The 23,788-nt window shown below is 38.9% G+C and overlaps 1 protein-coding gene across 3 annotated transcripts in view; it reads right to left on the minus strand.

Moving 5' to 3' along the window:
• uggt1 (UDP-glucose glycoprotein glucosyltransferase 1) overlaps positions 1-22,831 on the minus strand; it is a 47,765-nt gene extending 24,934 nt beyond the window's left edge. For 2 of the 3 annotated variants that reach the window (XM_061896138.1, XM_061896139.1), the window contains exons 1-15: positions 22,732-22,831; positions 17,422-17,563; positions 17,262-17,338; positions 14,129-14,262; positions 13,818-13,930; positions 13,567-13,741; positions 13,364-13,460; positions 11,985-12,063; positions 11,752-11,852; positions 7,238-7,337; positions 7,099-7,159; positions 4,039-4,130; positions 3,824-3,974; positions 3,623-3,742; positions 3,442-3,527 (exon numbers count right to left, since the gene is read on the minus strand). In XM_061896138.1, coding sequence (XP_061752122.1) covers positions 3,442-3,527; positions 3,623-3,742; positions 3,824-3,974; positions 4,039-4,130; positions 7,099-7,159; positions 7,238-7,337; positions 11,752-11,852; positions 11,985-12,063; positions 13,364-13,460; positions 13,567-13,741; positions 13,818-13,930; positions 14,129-14,262; positions 17,262-17,338; positions 17,422-17,563; positions 22,732-22,762 — 1,559 coding nt within the window. In that variant the 5' untranslated portion in view covers positions 22,763-22,831. The remainder of the gene's footprint in view (positions 1-3,441; positions 3,528-3,622; positions 3,743-3,823; positions 3,975-4,038; positions 4,131-7,098; positions 7,160-7,237; positions 7,338-11,751; positions 11,853-11,984; positions 12,064-13,363; positions 13,461-13,566; positions 13,742-13,817; positions 13,931-14,128; positions 14,263-17,261; positions 17,339-17,421; positions 17,564-22,731) is intronic. The other variant, XM_061896140.1, reaches the window with a different exon arrangement.
• Positions 22,832-23,788: the final 957 nt, after the last annotated feature.

Below are 23,788 nucleotides of genomic sequence, written 5' to 3' on the forward strand. Positions count from 1 at the left end.
AATTGTAGAACTTAAAAGTAACAACAATTATTCATTAAAATATTCAACACATGATTGAACATAATATAGTTAGTAAAATAGTACACCATTACCACCGAGTATTTATCTTGGCAATTAATTTTTTAAATAATAATTATAGAACAATAAATTAAGCAATTTAAATATTGAAAAATAAATATATATTTTTTGATCAATAGTATTAATAATACAGTATATATATATACACACACACACACACACACACACACACACACACACACACACACACACACACACACACACAGTCGTGGTCAAAAGTTTACATACACTTGTGAAGGACATAATGTAATGGCTGTCTTGGGTTTCCAATAATTTCTAAAACTCTTATTTTTTTGTTTTAGAGTGATTGGAGTACATAATTGTTTGACACAAAAAATGTTCATGAAGTTTGGTTCTTTTATTATGGGTCTACTGAAAATGTGACCAAATCTGCTGGGTCAAAAGTATACATACAGCTATGTTAATATTTGGTTACATGTCCCTTGGCAAGTTTCACTGCAATAAGGGGCTTTTGGTAGCCACCCACAAGCTTCTGGTTGAATTTTTGACCAATCCTCTTGACAAAATTGGTGCAATTCAGCTAAATTTGTTGGTTTTCTGATATGGAATTGTTTCTTCAGCATTGTCCACATGTTTAAGTCAGGACTTTGGGACATTCTAAAACCTTAATTCTAGCCTGATTTGGCTATTCCTTTACCACTTTTGACGTGTGTTTGGGGTCATTGTCCTTTTGGAACACCCAACTACGCCCAAGACCCAACCTTCGGGCTGATGATTTTAGTTTGTTCTGAAGAAGTTGGAGGTAATCCTCCTTTTTCATTGTGCCATTGACTCTTTAAAGCACAAATTCCATTGTCAGCAAAACAGGCCTAGAGTATAATACTACCACCACCATGCTTGACAGTAGGTGTGCTGTTCCTGGAATTAAAGGCCCCACCTTTTTTCCTCCAAACATATTGCTGGGTATTGTGGCCCAACAGCTCAATTTTTGTTTCCTCTGACATCACATGGACAAAGATAAGATCTTCTGGAAGAAAGTTCTGTGAAACTTGTTTATAGAATTAATTGTTCCCGGGCCTGACTGTGGCAAGTTAATTTCCACAGTGTAGGAATTGATAATTATAAATAGAATAATTTCATTGCTAGAGCATACATCTTTTTTTACATTATGAGAGCACTATAGACATGAAACAACACCCACATTGTCACCTTTACACTCGTAAAGGCGGTAATGGATGCTGCCTGAGGCAAATGCCAATCACTGGCTATGATCAGTGTGGGTAATAAAGGCATTAGAGTATAACGCATTACCAACAGTGTTATTTTTTTCAGTAACAATTAATCTAAAGAATTACTGTTCCCATTGTCGCAACGTCGTGGCCGTTACGGGTAAGGTGAAGTGGCTCGTTACTACAGTTTGGTTGAATGAAGCGCAAGGTGTCTGGTTTCGGCCACACATCTGCTGCATGCAGAGAGGGGGTGTGGGTTGATGACTCCATTGAATAAGAGCTGATGATGATTGGCTTGGTGGGCGGATCATGCCCTGCTCACGCTGTCTCACTGCATGCTGACTGACACATAACAAGCGCGCGATAATCGCGACGGGTCGCAGCCGGGAAATTCAAAGATAGCATTCTCAAACTGCAAGTACCGGAACTACTTTTCGCCCATTTAAACTAAAGGGAAATAATGTTTATGTAACATGGATGCTATGTCCAGAAAAAAAATAAAAAATTTTATCCACGTCTGCCTAAAGCAACTGAAATCGCACCTCACAACAACACATGCCAACATGACACTTGTTGCGTTGTACTTGAATGGCATCCCATCCATTTTCTACCGCTTATTCCCTTTCGGGGTCGCTGGCGCCTATCTCAGCTACAATCGGGCGGAAGGCGGGGTACACCCTGGACAAGTCGCCACCTCATCGCAGGGCCAACACAGATAGACAGACAACATTCACACTCACATTCACACACTAGGGCCAATTTAGTGTTGCCAATCAACCTATCCCCAGGTGCATGTCTTTGGAAGTGTACTTGAATGCATGTCATTTATTTACCCAATACTTACGAAGAGTTTTATCTAAAAGTTCTTTCAGGCTGTATTGTGGTATATAGGTGCAGAGAATTGCACTACTTTAAGACCGAATAATAATTTCCTTTCTTTTAATGAAAGTTAACATTTTTGGGGTTGAGTTTTGTAATAATCAAAGTTATAACTTTACCAAATATTTATATTTTCATGTATATCATATGGCACACTACAAACTATTGAGTTCAGATGAATGCCAAATGTTCTAAAATACCCTATATAGTGTTTTGATTAGTCAATTAGTTAAAGATGTTATTGAACATAATAGCATATAAAATAACATCAGTTACATTGCTGAGTAACTACTGTATTTTTCGGACTATAAGTCACAGTTTTTTAAATAGTTTTGCCGGGGGTGCGACTTATACTCAGGAGCAACTTATGTGTGAAATTATTAACACATTACCGTAAAACATTAAACAATATTATTTAGCTCATTCACGTAAGAGACTACACGTATAAGATTTAATCGGATTTAGCAATTAGGAGTGACAGATTGTTTGGTAAACGTATAACATGTTCTATATGTTATAGTTATTTGAATGACTCTTACCATAATATGTTACGTTAACATATCCGGCACGTTCTCAGTTGGTTATTTATGCGTCATATGACTTATTCAGCCTGTAGTTCACTATTCTTTTTTTATTTCAAATTGCCTTTCAAATGTCTATTTTCCGTGTTGGGTTTTGTCAAATAAATTTCCCCCAAAAATGCGACTTATACTCCAGTGCGACACATATATAAATTTTTTCTTCTTTATTATGCATTTTCGGCGGGTGCGACTTATACTCCATAGCGATTTATACTTCGAAAAATACGGTAGTCTTTTTTCCAATGATGTAATTGAGGTACAAACTCAATTACTTTTTAGCAGAAGTAATTTGTAATGGTAACTAATTACTTTTTTAAGGTAAGATGACCAACACTGGCTATGACACTGAACAGCATGCTCTGACTGGTTTGGTCTCATCTAATGGTAAATACTACTATTGTGTTGTTATTTTTAGTTCATTTGGAAATGTCTGTTTGAAAATGTCTAAGTTAGGACAAAATTACTAAGAATATGTGACGCTGCACATTTCAAAGCGCAATGTGTAAAAAAATCCATGTAAAAACAAACTAGCCACTTAATTTTGTTTATAACGTTTGAGACCACAACTGTTTTTATTTCTTCTCACACATTCCAAAACACAAATGGATGAAATAAACTTTGTGCAGAATGTGAAGTAGTTTGGTGTTGTAATTTTTAATTTTCCTGAAGGAATCAATACAGTACTATCTAATTATGGTCTTGAGGCCACAAACCTGAGTGGGATGTTGTTTGAATAGAACATCTCTGCAACGCTTAACAGCTCTACAGCGTTCTCCTGGGTTGGATCCAGAATGATCACCTACACATGCAAATGCAGGCACCAAATGTTGGTTACATATGTTTGGGTTTTGAACCTGGATTCCCGATGGTTTGGTTAGACGGTTGGTGTCGTACCAAATTGTGGAAGTTCTTGCGGATCTGTCTGATGACCCCAGGGAAGGTGGGCCTGAGCAGTTCCTGCACGTTGTAGGGCCATGAGCTGTACCGGTGATCCGTCTCCAAGTTGTTGATCCACTAAAATGCAAATATGAAGGAGTCATGTATTAATGGATGAGCATTGATTGCTACATAGGAGTGTTTCAATGCTGTCTTTACGCTAATTGCTGGGCTGCGGATGTCAACGGCATAATCGGAGTCGGTTGGCAGCACGTTGAGCTTCAAGATGTCGTGGATGTAGGGCGTATCAATATGCAGCGAGCGCAGACCCTCCATCACCCTCGCCTCGCTACGCAGCACTTCAAACACACTATGGGACACATTTTGAAGGTTGAAACCGCTGCGGATGAAAAAGGTTTGTCAAGTGCGAGTACCTGAAAATGTCCTGTGTGTCCAGATCGATTTGTAGTCCGTTGATGAACAGAGCCGACTCCCCAGGATGCAGCCCCAGCGTTCCTTTGAAAAACTTAGATAGAAGAACACGTGGTAACAGCTGCAGCTGAGCCTATTGTTTGAAGTTTTGAGCGTCACACTAAGCGATTCACCTCGCTAGCTATATTGTGATTGTAAAACAGTCAACACAAACATTGCTGCTTTGTCTGTCAGGTTAGCAATCCCACCCTAAACAAGCTAATTAGTGTGTGTTGTTGTCATGGCAAGCAGTCAAATCCCATTAGAGAGAGACAAAGAGATCAGATTAATCAAATTCTGGGAGCTGCAATTACAACACGACATGATTAACACAAATATTGTCTTACTCAAACAGCGTGTTGGATGGACAGAAAATGTCAAGGTGCAGGCACACGATTTAAATACGTCATTAATCCCCTTCGCAGATCTCGTTTGACGAATGAAGTAGCAGGAGGTGGAAGTAGTCGAAATGAAACTAAAGCAATTGAAGATATTTCCCATTAGATTTTAAAGAGGAGGAGTTGTTGCGGAGGAGGATCGAAGCAATAACGGCTTGTGTCTCTCTTTTATTGGAATGCTTTGGTAAACATCTAAATCAAATGAGCCCAGTTTACGGTCAGCGGGAAAGAAAACCACAAGTAAAACTGTCCACTTGTGTTAAATCCGACCAGAATAAAAGACATTAGTCGAACATGCGATAAAACGGTTGACTAGTAACAGCACCAATAAAATCCTGCACAAGAGTTGTTTGCAAAAATAGCTACAAAATCACTCCTTAAGAGCACAGACTGCTAACAAGATGGACAAATAGTGGTCTGCACATCAAGTCAAGGTAATTTTCAAGCAGAAAATTCAAGTACAATGTACATTGATGTATCAGACATGCCAACCTTAAAGTAATGTCATGAACTTTTTTTTACTGAACTAGAAAATAACCTGAAAAGCACAGAGCTCTGCCAGGCCCTACCTCCCAATAGTAAAAATAATCCTGAATATAAACGGCGATCTGGAAGACACGCCAAAATGTAATCAGTTGGTCCTAATCCAATTTCTGACATTTTCAGAAAGTTTAATTCAAATGTGGCCATAAATTTCTGAGCTATGAATAGCGGAATGAAAAAATGTTGTCAACCCACTTGTTAGTCATACATTCTTTTTGTCTCTGTGGGTGGAGGCGGGAAAGCATAAACACTTAGGAAGGGCATCTTTGATATTCACCCGATACGATTTACATCTTGATCAAATACATTAAAGACATCTCTTAATCAATTGAGGAAAAGGCATCAATTTGATACAATTTATATCCTGATCCTGATAGTTTTATCAAGATTCAAGTTTCTCTTGTAAAATCCAAATTGTTGCCAAACCTTAGATTTTAAGTGTTGAGGTGAGTGTATGGGCTCAACCATGCTTGACTTGTTGTTGTTGTTGTTGTTACGTACGCAGATCTACCCACTATTCTTTATGTCGACTAAAGGAAAGTAATGAAAGACAATTTGGGTAAATCTTCTTTAAGTTTGTTAAAACACATCAAAATCATATTTAGTCGATATGAGATTAAATTTCATGCGCCTTAAATTATCCCTATTAAACGCAGCAATTTGAAGGTGTTGCACCGATGCATTGTTTTCATTTCGATGCAAACTAGTTAATATTCCCATCCCTAATACACACAAAGAGAACTTGAGGCTCGTAACGTAAAAGTAGGGTGACATAGTAGATATGAACTAAATAAACAACTTACTAACTACCAAATTCCATTTATTACATATCCTCCAAGCGGAGGTAAAAATGTAAAGATGCTGGGAAGGGTGGGGCGCGGCGGTCACAGGTCACTTTAATATTTGTTTAGCAGTTATGTAAAAGAGTTTATTTTCTGTCAACATTTTTACTTTTTTCTGTAATCCATCCATCCATCCATCTTCTACCGCTTATTCCCTTTTGGGGTCGCGGGGGGCGCTGGCGCCTATCTCAGCTACAATCGGGCGGAAGGCGGGGTACACCCTGGACAAGTCGCCACGTCATCGCAGGGCCAACACAGATAGACAGACAACATTCACACTCACATTCACACACTAGGGCCAATTTAGTGTTGCCAATCAACCTATCCCCAGGTGCATGTCTTTGGAGGTGGGAGGAAGCCGGAGTACCCGGAGGGAACCCACGCATTCACGGGGAGAACATGCAAACTCCACACAGAAAGATCCCGAGCCTGGATTTGAACCCAGGACTGCAGGAACTTCGTATTGTGAGGCAGACGCACTAACCCCTCTGCCACCGTGAAGCCCTTTACATTATACATGTGAAATGGGCCAATAAAAATCAAACTACAGGCTGCAAATGGCTACCCTTTCTTCAGGATTGATCGCGTGACGTGAAATCAACTCTGTAAGGGTCCACAACTCAGCTTGTTAGTTTTCTCCATCGTATTACCGCTGGTGGAACTAATCTATGTGTTTCAACTGTCATTTTAATTAAATTCGGAAAAAAAGACGTTGGCAAAGGTTGGCTGTGCGCCCGCTGAACGCTTTGTACACACACAGGAAACAATGTCTTACAAGGCGACCAATCACAGCCTTTTTGACTCACGTCGCAGATCAAGTATTTTTTGGGAGGTGCACGTCACACTGCGCAAGTTTGCAGGGGGAGGAGTGAGCCTGTGTAGAATATGCTGGTGCGACAACGTAGAAGCATAATCCAGCGAAATGCAACAAAATGAGTATATGTAGAGCAGCGAAGTGTAATCAAGGGTCAAAATGTGTGTCAAGTATATACAATGTGTGCATGTTGGCAGGTCTTTTATATGTACAAAAGTGTACTCAATAGGAAAATTATTTGAAGGTGCTCTACCAAGTCTCAAGGAGGGAGACGGTTATGAAAACAAGATACAGTTAAAAATCCTTGGAAATTTAACAGTGTCGAATTAAAAAAATGATAATTTCAACACAGTCATATTCAGACTTATGACAATCTGTTGTACAGGTGTATCTAATAAACTAGGCCTGTGACCCAACAAAAAATACCTTCTGGTTGTCTGCGATCTCTTTGCGGATATCAGCATTGACCACTGTTTTGGTGATTGACCTGTAAAGTGATACACTAATTAATAACATCTGTCCTCGCTGGAGCCTCACTGTGTTGGTGTGTGTGTTTACTACTCACCTGGCTTTTGTTGGGAAGTTCTGACTTAGATCCTTCATAACGTTAAGGGCATCGACAGAGGGGGCGGCCAGGATGCGAGCGGCTGTCTGGAAACTGAGGTCTGGGAAAGAAGAAGGAAGAACAAAATGAAAGGTTACACTTGTACTTAGAGCAAGAGCAACATTACAACTTTTCATCTTAATCGTCAGTTAAAACCTTGACAGGATGCGACCGTGACAATCGCAAGTTGCCTTCCAGAGAGTTTGCAGCATTGGCGCATTTTTGTCAAAAGTAAACATTGTGTATTTTTGCATAATCAGCCTTTGCACGAGGAGGAGTGTGGATTACACTGTGCTGCATGTAGCATGTGTGATTAGGGCCCCCGGAGGTCTGCCTCTCTTCTGTAAACAGGCTGAGCTAACGAGCCCCAGCAGGGAAGACCGACGCCCACATGACACTTTGAACGTGGAGCTCTACTTTACTTGCATGCTCCCCACCCCCCCACCCAGGCACCATTTATTCAAGGCAATCAAAGCCACCTCACCAAAGATGCTTTCCAAGCCTTCCGAAATGCATATGAAGTAGGGAAAAGTGTAAACATGCAACTTGTATAATGGCAGGCTAGAAGGAAACCGCAGCGGCATAAGTGCATTATTTCAAATATGCTATAATGCTAATCAATATGACTTTAATGTCGCAGCGGACGGTGCGCTCATATCTTCCCAATGATAAAATGTCTCAGATGTATCAAGAGGACATCGATCGACCTCACTTATTGATCAGGCAGCCAGCAGGCACAGCGCAGGTTTTGTACAACAATGGCATGAGCTCACATCCACAAGCAACACCAAGCAATAACATTTCTCCTTTTCTTTCATTCCCGTCAGTATATAAGTAAACACAGACCCTAAATCATGAAAGGCATATTTAGATCAGTAGATACCTTTTGATAATACAGCCGAGGAAATCATATTACCCTCCAAATCATGTAGACTATGAATCAGAATGATTGACTAAAGCCTATTCACGATAGGATGGCAACGGGAGATTTGTGCCACTGAAGAGACATCATTTGTCAACTTTGTCGACAAAACTAATGGACACAAAGCTCCGAGGTGTATTTACACCCTCGTAAAATTGATCCTCTCAAAATTGAAGTGACACAAATAATGCCTGTAGGTGTTAACTGTAATCCCATGAAGTGCTTTACGCTCGCCGAGCATCTTGTTCTTTATGGTTTGTAGGCTTTATCTTACCAAAAGGCCACAGCAATGTGTTCTCTTGTCAAATTGTGAGTCAGCTTATTTTTTGGGGACCTGTATGTCTGCAAACTCACTTTGACACATCTAATAAAAGATTGTAGTTGATTTTCACATGTAGTTTGAATTTATTTAAAGGGGAGCTGCACTATTTTTGGAATTTTCACAATCATTGTGAAAGACATTTATTGCATTCTAAATATTTAAAAAAGTAAATAAAAGTCTGCTTACAGCCAAGCCATCGAGAGCAACAATATTTCGCTCATAAAATCCGATAGATAACCAATCAAAAAGCACCCATCCATCCATCCCTTTTCTACCGCTTATTCCCTTTGGGGTCGCTGGTGCCTATCTCGGGCAATCGGGCGGAAGGCGGGTACACCCTGGACAGGTCGCCACCTCATCACAGGGCCAACACAGATAGACAGACAACACTCACATTCACACACTAGGGCCAATTTAGTGTTGCCAATCAACCTATCCCTAGGTGCATGTCTTTGGAAGTGGGAAGAAGCCGGAGTACCCGGAGGGAACCCACGCAGTCACGGGTAGGACATGCAAACTCCACACAGAAAGATCCCGATCCCGGGATTGAACCTAGGACTACTCAGGACTTTCATATTGTGAGGCAGACGCACTAACCCCTCTTCCACTGTGCTGCCCTCAAAAAGCACCCATAATACTCAATTTATATTTTGTGACCTGAATATTAACCAAGTATTAGTGATATTGTTTTATAAGCGCTAACGCAGACAAACTATTTGTAGCGCCAATGTAATCATTTCCGTGTGTCCCTATGTTCACATCATCGAGTGGTCTGCTGCTTCCTCGCTTCCCTGCTCCCTGTAAGTTTATTGTAGATCATAAATCATGCCTTTCATCTGGAAAGTAGATGGCTGAAAATATAATCCGACAAATTGGGACATTTTGACCGTCATGAAAGACCTGGATCTGGCGAGAACGACACGAACAGCGCTTGTTCCCCCAGCACTCCCACCCCGTTTCGTTTTGAGGATTATGAGACATTCCTCATCTAAATGGAAATATATGAACATCCTAGCAGTTGGCATCCTAATGACAGCAGACATTGTACAGTAAGTTATGTTTTATTTGGTTTGTTGGCTGTCATGAAGTCTCCAGTGAGCAGAAATCAGTGAAGAAGAAAAAAAAACAAACAAACATTGAAATGCATTTTTTAAATCAATGCACCATGGATGCTTAAAATGATCAAAATATGTAAATATTAAATGTTATTATAAATGTGTCTATTATTACATTACATATATTTTTACATCATGTTTCTAAAACCCTAACATAATTGTTTGGATGTTTTTAGGGGTTATATAAGCAGAATTGAACGGCTGCATTGTAAACGGATTTGTTGATCCAAATAATTTAACATTTACAATGCATTAAAAAAAGAACATCTGTCGACATGTCTTTCATAATGATTTTGAACATACACAAAATTCCAAAAAAAGTGTATTTCCCCTTTAAACTCGAAAATTTCACATCACAATTATCATTATCATTGTGTTCAAAAGGTTCTAATAAAGACCCTGAACTCTTTTGTATTTTTTAAATAACTAAAATAAATAAACTGTTAGAAAACCCACAATTCTGAATGTTTTGTGTTACTTATGCTTCTTTAGTATTGTATTTCTTTTAATATTTTGTTTTAAGTATTGGTTTGTACTGTAGCACTTTAAGATTAATCTAAATGAAAAGTGCGTAACCAATAAAATTAATTATTATTTCTGGAGGGTTTTGTGGCGTCTTACTCCGTTCAGCAGTTCCTGAACGCACCGTAAAAACATCTCTGTATTGTATTCCTACGAGTATATAACGATTACACTTATCTAAGAGAGTCCAGTTTTTTTTAGAGGTTGTAGCAGAGTTTTTTAGGTTCAATATGAACAATTAAATATCTTAGTTGCTCGGACACCAATGTGTTTGTATAAGTTTAGATTGGGGTATGTTGTTTTTTTAATGGGGAAAGACGATGATGTTTCATTTTTCATGCCATTGTGTGTGAGTTTATTGAAGTGCATTTATCAATTACGGTTTGTCAATAATTTTAATTTAAAATACTAACAGACGGTAGTTTACCGCAGTTATCGTTACATCGCTAAGTATGGATGATAATATTTAAAAAAATCTGTTAAACAGACCACATCACAAACCTTGGATATACTCTATAGACAATATTTAAAGTAGGTCTTTAAAATCCCTAAACAAGTGTAAAAGGAAGTTAACCACTGTTAATATTAAAAAAGGGCAATGCCATACACCTTTATAAATATTTAATATTTCCGCTTTTAATTGTCAAGCAAAGTGTAAAAAAAGTATTTCTCGATAAGGCGTGCTTATGAATTAGAGCAGTGGTTCTCAACCTTTTTTCAGTGATGTACCCCCTGTGAACAATTTTTTTTTACTTAAGTACCCCCTAATCAGAGCAAAGTATTTTTGGTTGGAAAAAAAGAGATAAAGAAGTAAAATACAGCACTATGTCATCAGTTTCTAATTTATTGAATTGTATAATAGTGCAAAATATTGCTCATTTGTAGTGGTCTTTCTTGAACTATTTGGAAAAAAAGATAAAAAAATAACTACAAACTTGTTGAAAAATAAACAAGTGATTCAATTATAAGTAAAGATTTTTACTCATAGAAGTAATCATCAACTTAAAGGGCCCTCTTTGGGGATTGTAACAGAGATCCATCTGGATTCATCAACTTAACTCTAAACATTTCTTCACAAAAAAAGAAAACTTTAACATCAATATTTATGCAACATGTCCACAAAAAATCTAGCTGTCAACACTGGGGCGGCATAGCTCGGTTGATAGAGTGGCCGTGCCAGCAACTTAAGGGTTGCAGGTTTGATTCCTGCTTCCGCCATCCTAGTCACTGCCGTTGTGTCCTTGGGCAAGACACTTCACCCACCTGCTCCCAGTGCCACCCACACTGGTTTAAATGTAACTTAGATATTGGGTTTCACTATGTAAAGCGCTTTGAGTCACTAGAGAAAAAGCGCTATATAAATTTAATTCACTTCACTTCACTTCACTGAATATTGCATTTCTTTTCACAGTATATGAACTTACATTCGTATTTTGCTGAAGTATTATTCAATAAATATATATACAAATGATTTTTGAATTGGTGCTATTTTTAGAATATTTAAAAAAAATCTCAAGTACCCCTTGGCATACCTTCAAGTACCCACAGGGGTACGCGTACCCCCATTTGAGAACCACTGAATTAGAGAACTCACCTTGCATTTCCCAGACTTTTAGCGGTGCCATTTCATTGGTGCTTTCCACTAAATGTTTCCGCAACTCTTTCAGCTGTTCTTTCAGCTCTGGGTAGAGAGTCCTGTGGAAGCAGAGGCCAAATGAGTGTTGCATCTGCTGACCGTTGCATATTTAAAAGCTCTAGTTTGGTGATGAGGAACTGATTGTATAGGGCGAATAAGCTTATTTGGCTCGTGTTGCAGTCTGGACTCACTTCAATCGGCCAAAAAGGAAGCCCTGGACCTCGTCCACTGGATCGTTCTCCCTGATCACTGTCGCGTTCACCTCTGCCTCTGAAAACACAATTGATTCAAAACTGCATGACTCCTCTGGGTTTGTATACAACCTCTTTTTATTGTGAGAACTACTTTTTACAACATTACAACGGCCGAAAGCTATTCATTTAGGTGACATTAATTTTTATATCTTATTTGAATCCAAAATAAGTGAATATGCATGTTTTGTCAGAACATGAATAAGATGTTGCTCTCCATAAATTAATTTTCCCTCCGGGATTATTGAAGTATTTCTGATTCTGGTAACTCACATTCTGTATTAAAACTGAAAAATATAATAATATAAAATAAAGACAATTTTTGTTCATCTGCATTTTAAATCCATTATTACAGTATACATTTAACTTTGGTGTATTTCACATTATAAAGTGAAAATGTGAATGCTATGAAATGATGCTTAATATTACGTATTTTACTCACTGACACACTCCAGATCAAACAAACACTTGTTTATATTTGTGAAACAAAAGTCCATTCTTTTTGAAACTATGAAGTGTTCTGTCTCTTACTAGTATGTGAATTCATCCATTCATCCATCTTCTCTTAGTATACATATGCAGCACACACATATTATTATACACAGTACAAATGATGTATATATATATATATATATATATATATATATATATATATATATATAACATAATGCCAGTAATCTACATAATTACACAGACATTTAACAAAGTTCCTAACTTCAGTATAGTAAATGGCAATTCAAAGGCATCCCGATACAAATCCTTGTTTTTTTACCGGCTTTGTCATGAACAAGTTGAGAATCATAACAATGCCTTTTAGATTTACTAAGGTCTGACATGTTTAGTAACTTTACCAGTGGCAGTACGACGAAGAAGGCGGTACGTAACTGGCAACCAGGATGTGACACACTCACAAAGTATCTAATTGGTCAAACGGTGGAGGGTGGGGCATTGAAATTAAAACAATTACAATATTTTGGGGCAGTAAATCTAATATTGAAATGAGCATATTCCGGCTGAACCACTGTTATCATTTATAAAGGTGTTCGAAAATAACATATTAGTCATATTAGGAGCCATTTAGTGTTGACTTGACATGAAATTATTACATATGGCACCTTTAATATTCAAGTCATGAAGACAATTTTATAGACAAGTTATACTATTTATAGTCATGGTGGAGAGTGCGAGGGCGCAACATTTTTTTTTCCTAAGGTGGCCGTAACAGAAATTATTTGAGAAGCACTGGCGACCCCGAGAAGGACATGCATGCAAAATGGATGGATAGATGGATGGATGGTAAACAGTGAGTATTTGTGTACCTTGGACTTGTGTGTCATCCTTTGCCTTGTACTCCTGGCTTTTGATGGCCAGCTCCACTCCAAATCCTGACAAGTAGACTCTCTTTGCACTTGGATCCTAGAAGAATATAAAGGGATGAAAGTATTTCATTTACTGGTTATATTATAGATCTACTATTATGGGACTCAAAACTCAGTGTGGGGCCTCAGTTGCAGACACCTACAGCCAGGTAATGTCGCAGCACGTAAGTAGCCAGGCCTTCTTCGACTTTGGAAACGGCAGCCCGGTGAAGTTCCTGAAAGTCTGGCTTCCCAAACTGGCCGTACAGGATAACGACAGGAGCGTCGGACTTTGATCCCGGGTATTTATGGTCACCCTTGAAAAGAAAAGGCTTTGGCCTGAAAGGGAGAGAGAGGACAGGGGAGGCAATCATTAAGTCTTGACTATCATTAACCTATGACTGTTTCTAATCACCTTCCCGGTGCCGTTTTCAGGAGGGCCGCCAAAGTGTCAAGATTGCACGTCTTCTCTCCGTGGATGCTGAAGAAGGCTAAACAACCGGGAGGCGGAGGCTCATTGGATGCAATCTAGAAGGAGAGCAGTTACCACACGCACAAACGCACATGCACACGCACACGCACACACACACACACGCACACACACACACACACACACACACACACACACACACACACACACACACACACACACACACACACACACAGAAACACAATCACAGGGTTGTAGCGATGGTAATATGAGAAAAATAGTGACACTCAACGCACCTGCTGGAAGGTGTGCACCGTTGCCGAGTAAGCTCTGAGGGACAAGGCAAACTTCAGCATGTTCACCTGGACGGAGCTAAGCAGAGCGCCGGCTTCCTTCACGATCAGGTTGTAGTAGGCCTCGTCTGTGTCTGCTGGACGACGAGAGGCAAGTAATCGTACGCCTGTCAGGGCTAACAGCAATGACTCATCCACAGTGTAATTGTCTCATATCGTGGCCCAGGAGCAATTACTCAACTGCAGCGAGTGTCATGTAAAGATGGGTGATATGGTCTAAAATTTACATTGCGATAATTCTTGCAGCTTTCTGCGATACCGATATACACCCCAATATATTATTTGGTATGTAAGTGATAATAGAAATGATTACAAAGGATCCGAATCTAATTGCTGAAATAGGCGGTAGCATATTGCGTAATTTCCAGGACTATTATTTTCTCAAAACGATTACTAATCTACTTGCTAATTTGCTGGTAATATCTGGTTTCTTTCTGTTGTAACATAGTTCTATTCACACTTCTGTTAAAATGTAATAAACACCATCAATTATAATCAGACAAAAACACAGAATGGTGGTGTAACAATACCAATTGAATATTTCAATCATTTCCTACTATTGGCTTGGATTTAAATCCTTAGTTATTTGCCCTTAAAGCCCCCTGTTGTCTAGGCACTTATTTCCAAAGTTTGCATAAAAATTATAAAAAACACAAGATTTCTTTGATCACAAAAAATATCAATGTAATCACTGTATTATCGTCCATTTAATGATACTACACTTGCTATCGTTACTATCAATACTTGTATCGATCCGCCCACCTTTGTACACATTCAAGAGCTCTAGCTTGCGGTTAGTATACCTCCTAAATTGTGAAGTGTAGCATGTTTAGCTATTCCTCGTCCTCCAGTGATAATGCTACTTATAAGAAACAGTTTATTACTACGGAGGTGAGGATTGTTAACTTAGAAGTGGCTTTGCAATGTTGGTGGACATTAGGCGCTAGCGAGGACATGACATTGTATTGAGGACGCGTTTGCTTGCTTGTTGTCAAATTTGCAGGACGCAGCAAGAATGTGTCATCAACAAGAATTATCACAATATAATGATAGTAATAAAATCGCCAGCCAAATTTGTATCATTTATATCGTAAATCGTCTACAACGCACAACTCTAGTGCTAGGCATCTATTAATGGTCAGGTGGATTTTAGGGAGTCTTTCTACAAACCCCGTTTCCATATGAGTTGGGAAATTGTGTTGGATGTAAATATAAAATATAAATATAAATTTGCAAATACAATCATTTTCAACCCATATTCAGATGAATATACTACAAAGACGTTGATGTTAAAACTGATAAACATTTTTTTTTGTGTGCAAATAATCATTAAATTTAGAATTTGATGCCAGCAACACGTGACAAAGAAGTTGGGAAAGGTGGCAATAAATACTGATTAAGTTGAGGAATGCTCATCAAACACTTATTTGGAACATCCCACAGGAGTGCAGGCTAATTGGGAACAGGTGGGTGCCATGATTGGGTATAAAAGCAGCTTCCATGAAATGCTAAGTAATTCACAAACAAGGATGGGGCGATGGCCACCAATTTGTAAGCAAATTGTCGAACAGTTTTAGAACAACATTTCTCAATGAGCTATTGCATGGAATTTAGGGATTTTACCATCCACGGACCGTAAAATCATCATAAGGTTCATAGAATCTGGAGAAATCACTCCACGCAAGCGATGATATTACGGACCTTTGATCCCTCAGGCGGTACTGCATCAAAAACCGACATCAGTGTGTAAAGGATATCACCACATGGGCTCAGGAACACTTTATAAAACCACGGTCAGTAACTACAGTTGGTCGCTACATTTGTAAGTGCAAATTAAAACTATACTATGCAAAGTGAAAGCCATTTATCAACAACACCTAGGAACGCTGCCGGCTTCCCTGGGCCCAAGCTCATCTAAGATGGACTGATGCAAAGTGGAAAAGTGTTCTGTGGTCTGAAGAGTTCACATTTCAAATTATATTTGGAAACTGTGGACGTGGTGTCCTCCGGAACAAAGAGGAAAATAACCATCCGGATTGTTATAGGTGGAAAGTTCAAAAGTCAGCATCTGTGATGGTATGGGGGTGTATTAGTGCCCAAGGCATGTGTAACTTACACATCTGTGAAAGCACCATTAATGCTGAATGGTCCATACAGGTTTTGGAGCAACATATGTTTCCATCCAAGCCATGTAATCATGGACGCCCCTGCTTATTTCAGCAAGACAATGCCAAGCCACGTGTTACAACAGCGTGGCTTCGTAGTAAAAGAGTAAGGGTACTTTCCTGGCCCGCCTGCAGTCCAGACATGTCTCCCATCAAAAATGTGTGGCGAATTATGAAGTGTAAAATACTACAATAAGACCCCGGACTGTTGAACAACTTAAGCTGTACATCAAGCAAGAATGGAAAAGAATTCAAATTTCAAAGCTGCAACACTTACTTTCCTCAGTTCCCAAACGTTTATTGGGTGTTTTTAAAAGAAAAGGTGATGTAACACAGTGGTGAACATGCCCTTTCCCAACTACTTTGGCACGTGTTGCAGCCACAAAATTCTAAGTTAATTATTATTTGCAAAAACAAAATAAAGTTTATGAGTTTGAACATCAAATATCTTGTCTTTGTAGTGCATTCAACTGAATATGGGTTGAAAAAGATTTGGAAATCATTGTATTCCGTTTATATTTACATCTAACACAATTTCCCAACTCATATGGAAACAGGGTTTGTATTTTAAGAAGACATTATCATTTTATGATAATGCTTTAAAACGTATTGTTAAAATTATGATATCATTAATGATGAATTTATTATTTTTATGTTATCTTTTAATAGCGTTATACTATTTAAATACTTTTGAATTGCCTCTAACACAAAATGTTGTTTAATTTTATTTTGAAGAACATTCTCTGACTTTATACTCCATCTGAAACCTAAAGCTTTAGCGATGCAACATCAGGTCTATAGGATGTGTGTATTGTGGAGAGATAATAAAGCCACCTACAAGCATTTTTTTTTTTTTACCTGTATCGATAATAAAACGCTTCCTTTGAGATGCAGTGGTGACATTTACTTACCATCTTGCTCTTCTATGTTCTGATTGGCCTCAACAAAATCCCAGAACTTATCCTGGCTCTCTTCTGCCAGGAACTCACTGAGGAGCACCACACAAAATAAAATTGTGATGAGCCTTACATAACATTTAAAACACATTTATATTCAGTATCAGTGCAATACCTGGCCTCCAGCAGCAGGGGTGTATCATCCCATTTGGCTGTAAGGGTGGTGGTGACGGCCTTGGAGTCGGCTCCGGCACAAGAAACAACCCAGAGCAGCGAAAGCTGCAAGATCCAAAGAAGCCACATGGTCCAGCTTGCACCTGATTACAAATAATAGATAAGCAATTAAGGATTGGGTAGACTTTTTTTTATTCTACAATGGAGAAATTATGTAACTGCAGTGAAGTTTTAAAAAGTGTAGAAAAAGTACAGTAAAAACAAGGGCTGTCAAATGATTGACATATTTAATGACAATTAATTGCATTTTGTTGTTAGTTAACTCAAAACTATTCGCAATTAATGGCAGAGAGATATAATTTTTCATCATTAATAAATTAATCCTAAACAGATCATTTTTAAGTTTTTAATACCATGACTGAACAATTAACTTGCTTAAATTACATTTGTTTCAAACATTTTGCTTTTTTTTTTAAAAAGCTCAACACAAAAAACGACATGAACACACTTTTAATGAAAATAAAAAAAACTTGTGTGTTAGTGTCTTGCCAGATTTTGTATTTTGTAAGAATTACAATTTCTGCTGTAGGAACATTTGCATTCAGAGGAGAGGAGCTACACTTCAATGTTTAGATACCAATTTCACACATTGATAAAACAAAATGTGGATTGTTACGATAATGATTTGGTTGAATGTTTGAGAATGTGAAATGTGAAATTGTTAGCTAAATATTGTACAAATTAATCATAATAATTTTGCTGCTTGTCAATGTCTTCAACTTATTTTTTTTTTATTAACAAAGTGTAATATTCAGCCTGCTAAACATTCTGTAATTGAGGACAACCTGAGCATGTTATAAAATAATATACCACAAAATGTCACCCTCAATATTACACAAATTATGTACTAGCATTTATTAAGGCGCAAATACCTTTGACAAACAAAGTATGATCATTAACTACAACATTTTTAATTATGTTACTGTAGTTAGACCGGATGTGACACATAACGCTCACTTTGTGAAGTCGTAAGTGTGACTGTCTTGATAAGAGGTGTCTTGACATGTTTTGACGACATGACAAGAATAAATAATATCATAAAGTACTTCTGCCTACTGCCTCTCTCTTTTCTTTCTGCTGTGCTTTTACCCCAACTAACCAAAACAGTCACATTAACACTCTATATTTTATGTTATCAATGCAGTAATGGCTCACGGCAATCGAAGATAAAATATTCTTGTCTTGTCGGGAGAACGACTTGCCGGTGCTTTTTGATATGTATTTCCATAATGTATCATTTTCTGTCTGCATTTCTGCTCATTAATTTCCCGTGGTACAAATCGGCTTGAGGGCCAAAAAGGACATGTGTGGGTTAATAACATGTCTAACAAATTATCGCCGTTAAAAGAACTAGCCCTATTAAAAACACATGAAATCAAGAGGGAAACATTACACCAAGGAGGATATAAAAGAGCACAGAGCTGCTGCAACCAGCTACAATTTCAAATTACATGTAGGCTTGAGCCAATATTCGATAAGTCAATTAATTGACGATAGATGAAAATTAAGTCGGTAAGTTTTCCGGCATCGATAAATCGCCATGTGCACGCGTCAAGAGCATTCATGCTTCTCTTTGGCTTCAGCAGCTGCGTGCGTTGTTCTTTAGGGGAATGAAAAAAGGGGGCGAATCCTCTTGTCCTTCATGAAGTGCAACAGTGCAACAAGTTAGCCGGTCACCAAAACATGTAGTTACAAACATGGACCAAATGATCACAAAACCAAATTCCAACGCACCAGGGAGGGAATATTTCAGTTAAACCTTTTGAACAAAATGAGCCTATCAACTTGGGCTGGGCGATATATCACATATACTCGATATAACGCGGGTTTGTCTCTGTGCGATATAGAAAATGACGATATTGTGCTATTCAAGTATACAATCTCACGCATTTGTTTTTACCTGCGGGCATTGCACTAGAGCAGAGGTAGGGAACCTATGGCTCTACAGCCAAATGTGGCTCTTTTGATGAGTGACTCTGGCTCTCAGATAAATCTTAGCTGACATTGCTTAACACGATAAGTAATTAATAATTCCGCCGGTAATCACAGTGTTAAAAATAACGTTCAAATTATAAAAAATTCTCATGCATTTTTGTCCAACCGTCCATTTTCTATCGCACCTGTTCAAGAAGTCGCTTTAATTGTAAGAAGTATCATATTTATTATTGGTTAGCTTTAGAATAACAATGTCATTATCTTGGGGACTGCGTGGCGAAGTTGGGACAGTGGCTGTGCCAGCAATCTGAGGGTTACTAGTTCAATCCCCACCTTCTACCATCTTAGTCACGTCCGTTGTGTCCTTGAGCAAGACATTTCACCCTTGCTCCTGATGGGGCCTGGTTAGCGCCTTGCATGGCAGCTCCCGCAATCAGTGTGTGAATGTGTGTGTGAATGTGGAAATAGTGTCAAAGCGCTTTGGGCTCCTTAAAAAGGGGTAGAAAAGCGCTATATAAGTACAACCATTTACCTTTTTTTTTTTTACCATTTTTAAAAAGAATAAGAGACTTATTATACTGTAAAAATGTTGGTCTTAAAAATGCACGCATTTAGTTGTATTCAGTGTTAAAAAAAGATTATATGGCTCTCACAGAAATACATTTTGAAATGTTTGGCTTTCATGGCTCTCTCAGCCAAAAAGGTTCCCGACCCCTGCACTAGAGGCTTTTCTCACTCTCTTTTTCGTCTCTGCTTCTCACAGAGAGATAAAAAAGCGCACCTTCTTACATACGTCACATACTGTCGCCTGTGCAACGTCATACGCTCTCACGGAGCAGAGAGGTAGCGGCATGGGTAACGTTAGCTGTGATGCTAGCGGTGCGGTGCGAGTGGTAATACGAGAGAAGAAGGTGCCAACTTTAACTTTTTAAGTTTTAACAATCTAGTAACAAATGAAGGAAGAATTATTTCCAAACAAAAACAGCGTGGGGTCCATCGTCTGGCGGTGGTTTGGCTTCAAGCGGGAATATGTTGAACAATTATGCGGCAAAAGCATGTCTACAAAAAGTAGCACCACTGCTAATGTGTAGCATCATTTGAAAAGTCACCTGCTAGAGAATGAAGAGTGCTTGAAACTCTGCATGACAACATCTCCGTCCGGTGCCACACCCACGAAATGCCCAAGCAACCATTTCCACATCAACACCGTATGAAACAAATACTCAACAACAGAAAGAGAAAATGTCCGCAGTAACCTACCACATAGCGAAGGACATACACTATTTGATCTCCTATTATGCAGCTCATTTTTATTTGACAGTTATTGTGAATTATATTTATGTGAAGTGAATTATATTTATATAGCGCTTTTCTCTAGTGACTCAAAGCGCTTTACATAGTGAAACCCAGTATCTAAGTTACATTTAAACCAGCGTGGGTGGCACTGGGAGCAGGTGGGTAAAGTGTCTTGCCCAAGGACACAACGGCAGTGACTAGGATGGCGGAAGCGGGAATCGAACCTGCAACCCTCAAGTTGCTGGCACGGCCACTCTACCAACCGAGCTATGCCGCCCCATATTGAAATATATTGTGTGAGATCATGCACAGAAGTGCACTTAATTTGTGTTAAGCTATTGTAGTGGCGTTCTGTACAAAAAGTGCACTTTAATTTAGTGTTGTTTTTGATTAGTCATCTTAGTGAAATCATGCGGAAAAGTGCACTGATAGCTTGTTTTAAAATGTCTCTGACAATCTTGCACTTTCTGTTTTGGAAATTACATGAATGTTTGTGCCACTGCGTAATAACTATTTAGTAAATGCAGTTTTGGTAAAATGATTTAGTTGTGGTTTCCCTCTCTGCATGAAAGTTTAAAATTAGCATGTATTATGCAGTATGAACAAGAACGTTTTAATGTAGAAACATAGAATCATCATACCGCTGTGATTATATGCATCAAGTGTTGATTCAAGGCTAAGGCAAAAACAGTTTAAACAACTTTAACACTGTTACAAATATGCGCCACACTGTGAACCCACACCAAACAAGAATGACAAACACATTTCGGGAAAACATCCGCACTGTAACACACAACATAAGAAATACCCAGAATCCCATGCAACCCTGACTCTTCTAGGCTACATTATACACCCCGCTACCACCAAAGCCCCCCCCCACTACGTCGGTTGAGGTGGGCGGGGTTTGGTGCTTGCGGGGTGTATAATGTAGCCTGGAATAGTCAGGGTTTCATGGGATTCTGGGTATTTGTTTATGTTGTGTTTATGTTGTGTAACAGTGCGGATGTTTTCCCGAAATGTGTTTGTCATTCTTGTTTGGTGTGGGTTCACAGTGTGGTGCATATTAGTAAGAGTGTTAAAGTTGTTTACATCACAACCCTCAGTGTAACCAGTATGGCTGTTGAGCAAGGACGCCTTGCTTGCAGTGGCGTATGCGTCGAGATAGAGGTCGCATCCAAAATGTGACCGATCGGCCGGCACGCAGATAGCATGGTGAAAATCCTGGCGCGATGGCATGGAAAAACATTGTTGAAGGCATAGTCATCACGGCACGCCCTTAAGGTTGATGTCCAAGTGAAAATTTAAAAATATTTACCGGGGAGATTTCTGGTAAAGACACCGAAATCTGGAAATCTACCGGAGAAGTCCGGGCGGTCGGCAAGTATGCGGCTGAGCCACATCAGAGTGGTCAAAGAGCCGCGGGTTGCCGAAACCTGTTTTAGGTGCACTGGGAAGCCCATCCATCCATCCATTTTCTACCGCTTATTCCCTTTTGGGATTGCGGGGGGCGCTGGCGCCTATCTCAGCTACAATCAGGCGGAAGGCGGGGTACACCCTGGACAAGTCGCCACCTCATCGCAGGGTTAGGGTTAGCACAGGGAAGCTTGGCTGGTAAACAAAACAACCTTCATGTCGGCGACCAATAGAACACTTCAGCGTGGCCACTTCGTCCAATGACAGCACAGTTTGTCCATTTTTTCTAATTCAATGACTGCCCGCTGCGCTGTCATGTAAATGCCTAATAGGAACAAACACTTTGCATTAAATAAGTAAAAAAACAAAACTAAGAATGATCGAACTTCACTTTGTTTGTGTAAACATTTGTACAGTCATCGCCATTACAGCTAACCAAGGCAGCTAGCTAGCAAAGCAAACAGCATAGCAAGCTTTACGAGTCTAATAGTTACAGATTACACGCTGCGCGTTTAAGATAGTGGTTCTATTTTATTGTAAAAGCACCATAAAATGAGTGTTTTGTGGTGGCGTGTTATGTGGAAATTAAAGTATTATTTTTTCTCACCGAAGCCGGCTCTGTAGCTTCCTGGATTCATGATTGACTGGAGGCAGTTCGGAGGGGTCCTATCTTTGAGTTCAGGTAACCACACATTTTGCCTGATCAAAATGACAGGAAAACATGCCATAATGCAGTGGTTCTCAGCCTTTTTTCAGTGATGTACCCCCTGTGAACATTTTTTTAAATTCAAGTACCCCCTAATAAGAGCAAAGCATTTTTGGTTGAAAAATACAGATAAAGAAGTAAAATACAGCACTATGTCATCAGTTTCTGATTTCATAAATGGTATAACAGTGCAAAATAATACTCATGGTCTTTCTTGAACTATTTGGGGAAAAAAAAGATATAAAAATAACTAAAAACTTGTTGAAAAATAAATAAGTGATTTAAGTACGTCCGTTATGTGCGCCTCACCTTTCATCCAAATTGCTTTTTCCGGAGATGCTGGAGTCTATCCCAGCTGACTTGGAGTGAGAGGTTGAGCACGGCCTGGTCAGATATCACAGGATTTGAGACTAGAAACAACCTTCACAGGTACATAGTGTATAATGGAACCATTGCACCCCTAGTTCAGAACCATTCATTCTCCTGTGCGCCTTTTACACAGACTGTGACATACCTTTTTTTATTTATTTGTAGATGGTTGATTTATTTAGGCTAGTGAGGTAAAGTTTTGTACCTGACAAACTTGTCAGGTGTCCAGCTTTGCCTTACTAGCCTACATAAATCAAGCATTTATAAATACACATCAGTAGGCTAAATGAACCTCTTCAACAAAATGTGACATACCTGTCAACCTGCTAGTGTTGTCCCGATACCGGTACCAAAATGTATTTTGATACTTTTCGGTGATTTTCTGTACTTTTCTAAATAAATGGGGCCACAAAAAAATTGCATTATTGGCTTTATTTTAACAAAACATATATATGTTTGTTATTGCAAGTTTATCCTTAAATAAAATAGTGAACATACAAGACAACCTCTCTTTTATTAGTAAGTAAGCAAACAAAGGCTCCTAACTGACGTATGCAGTAACATATTGTGTCATTTTCCATTCTATTAT

The sequence above is a fragment of the Nerophis ophidion genome, linkage group LG03, assembly GCF_033978795.1.
Source record: "Nerophis ophidion isolate RoL-2023_Sa linkage group LG03, RoL_Noph_v1.0, whole genome shotgun sequence".
In the NCBI taxonomy this organism is placed as follows: Eukaryota; Metazoa; Chordata; class Actinopteri; order Syngnathiformes; family Syngnathidae; genus Nerophis; species Nerophis ophidion.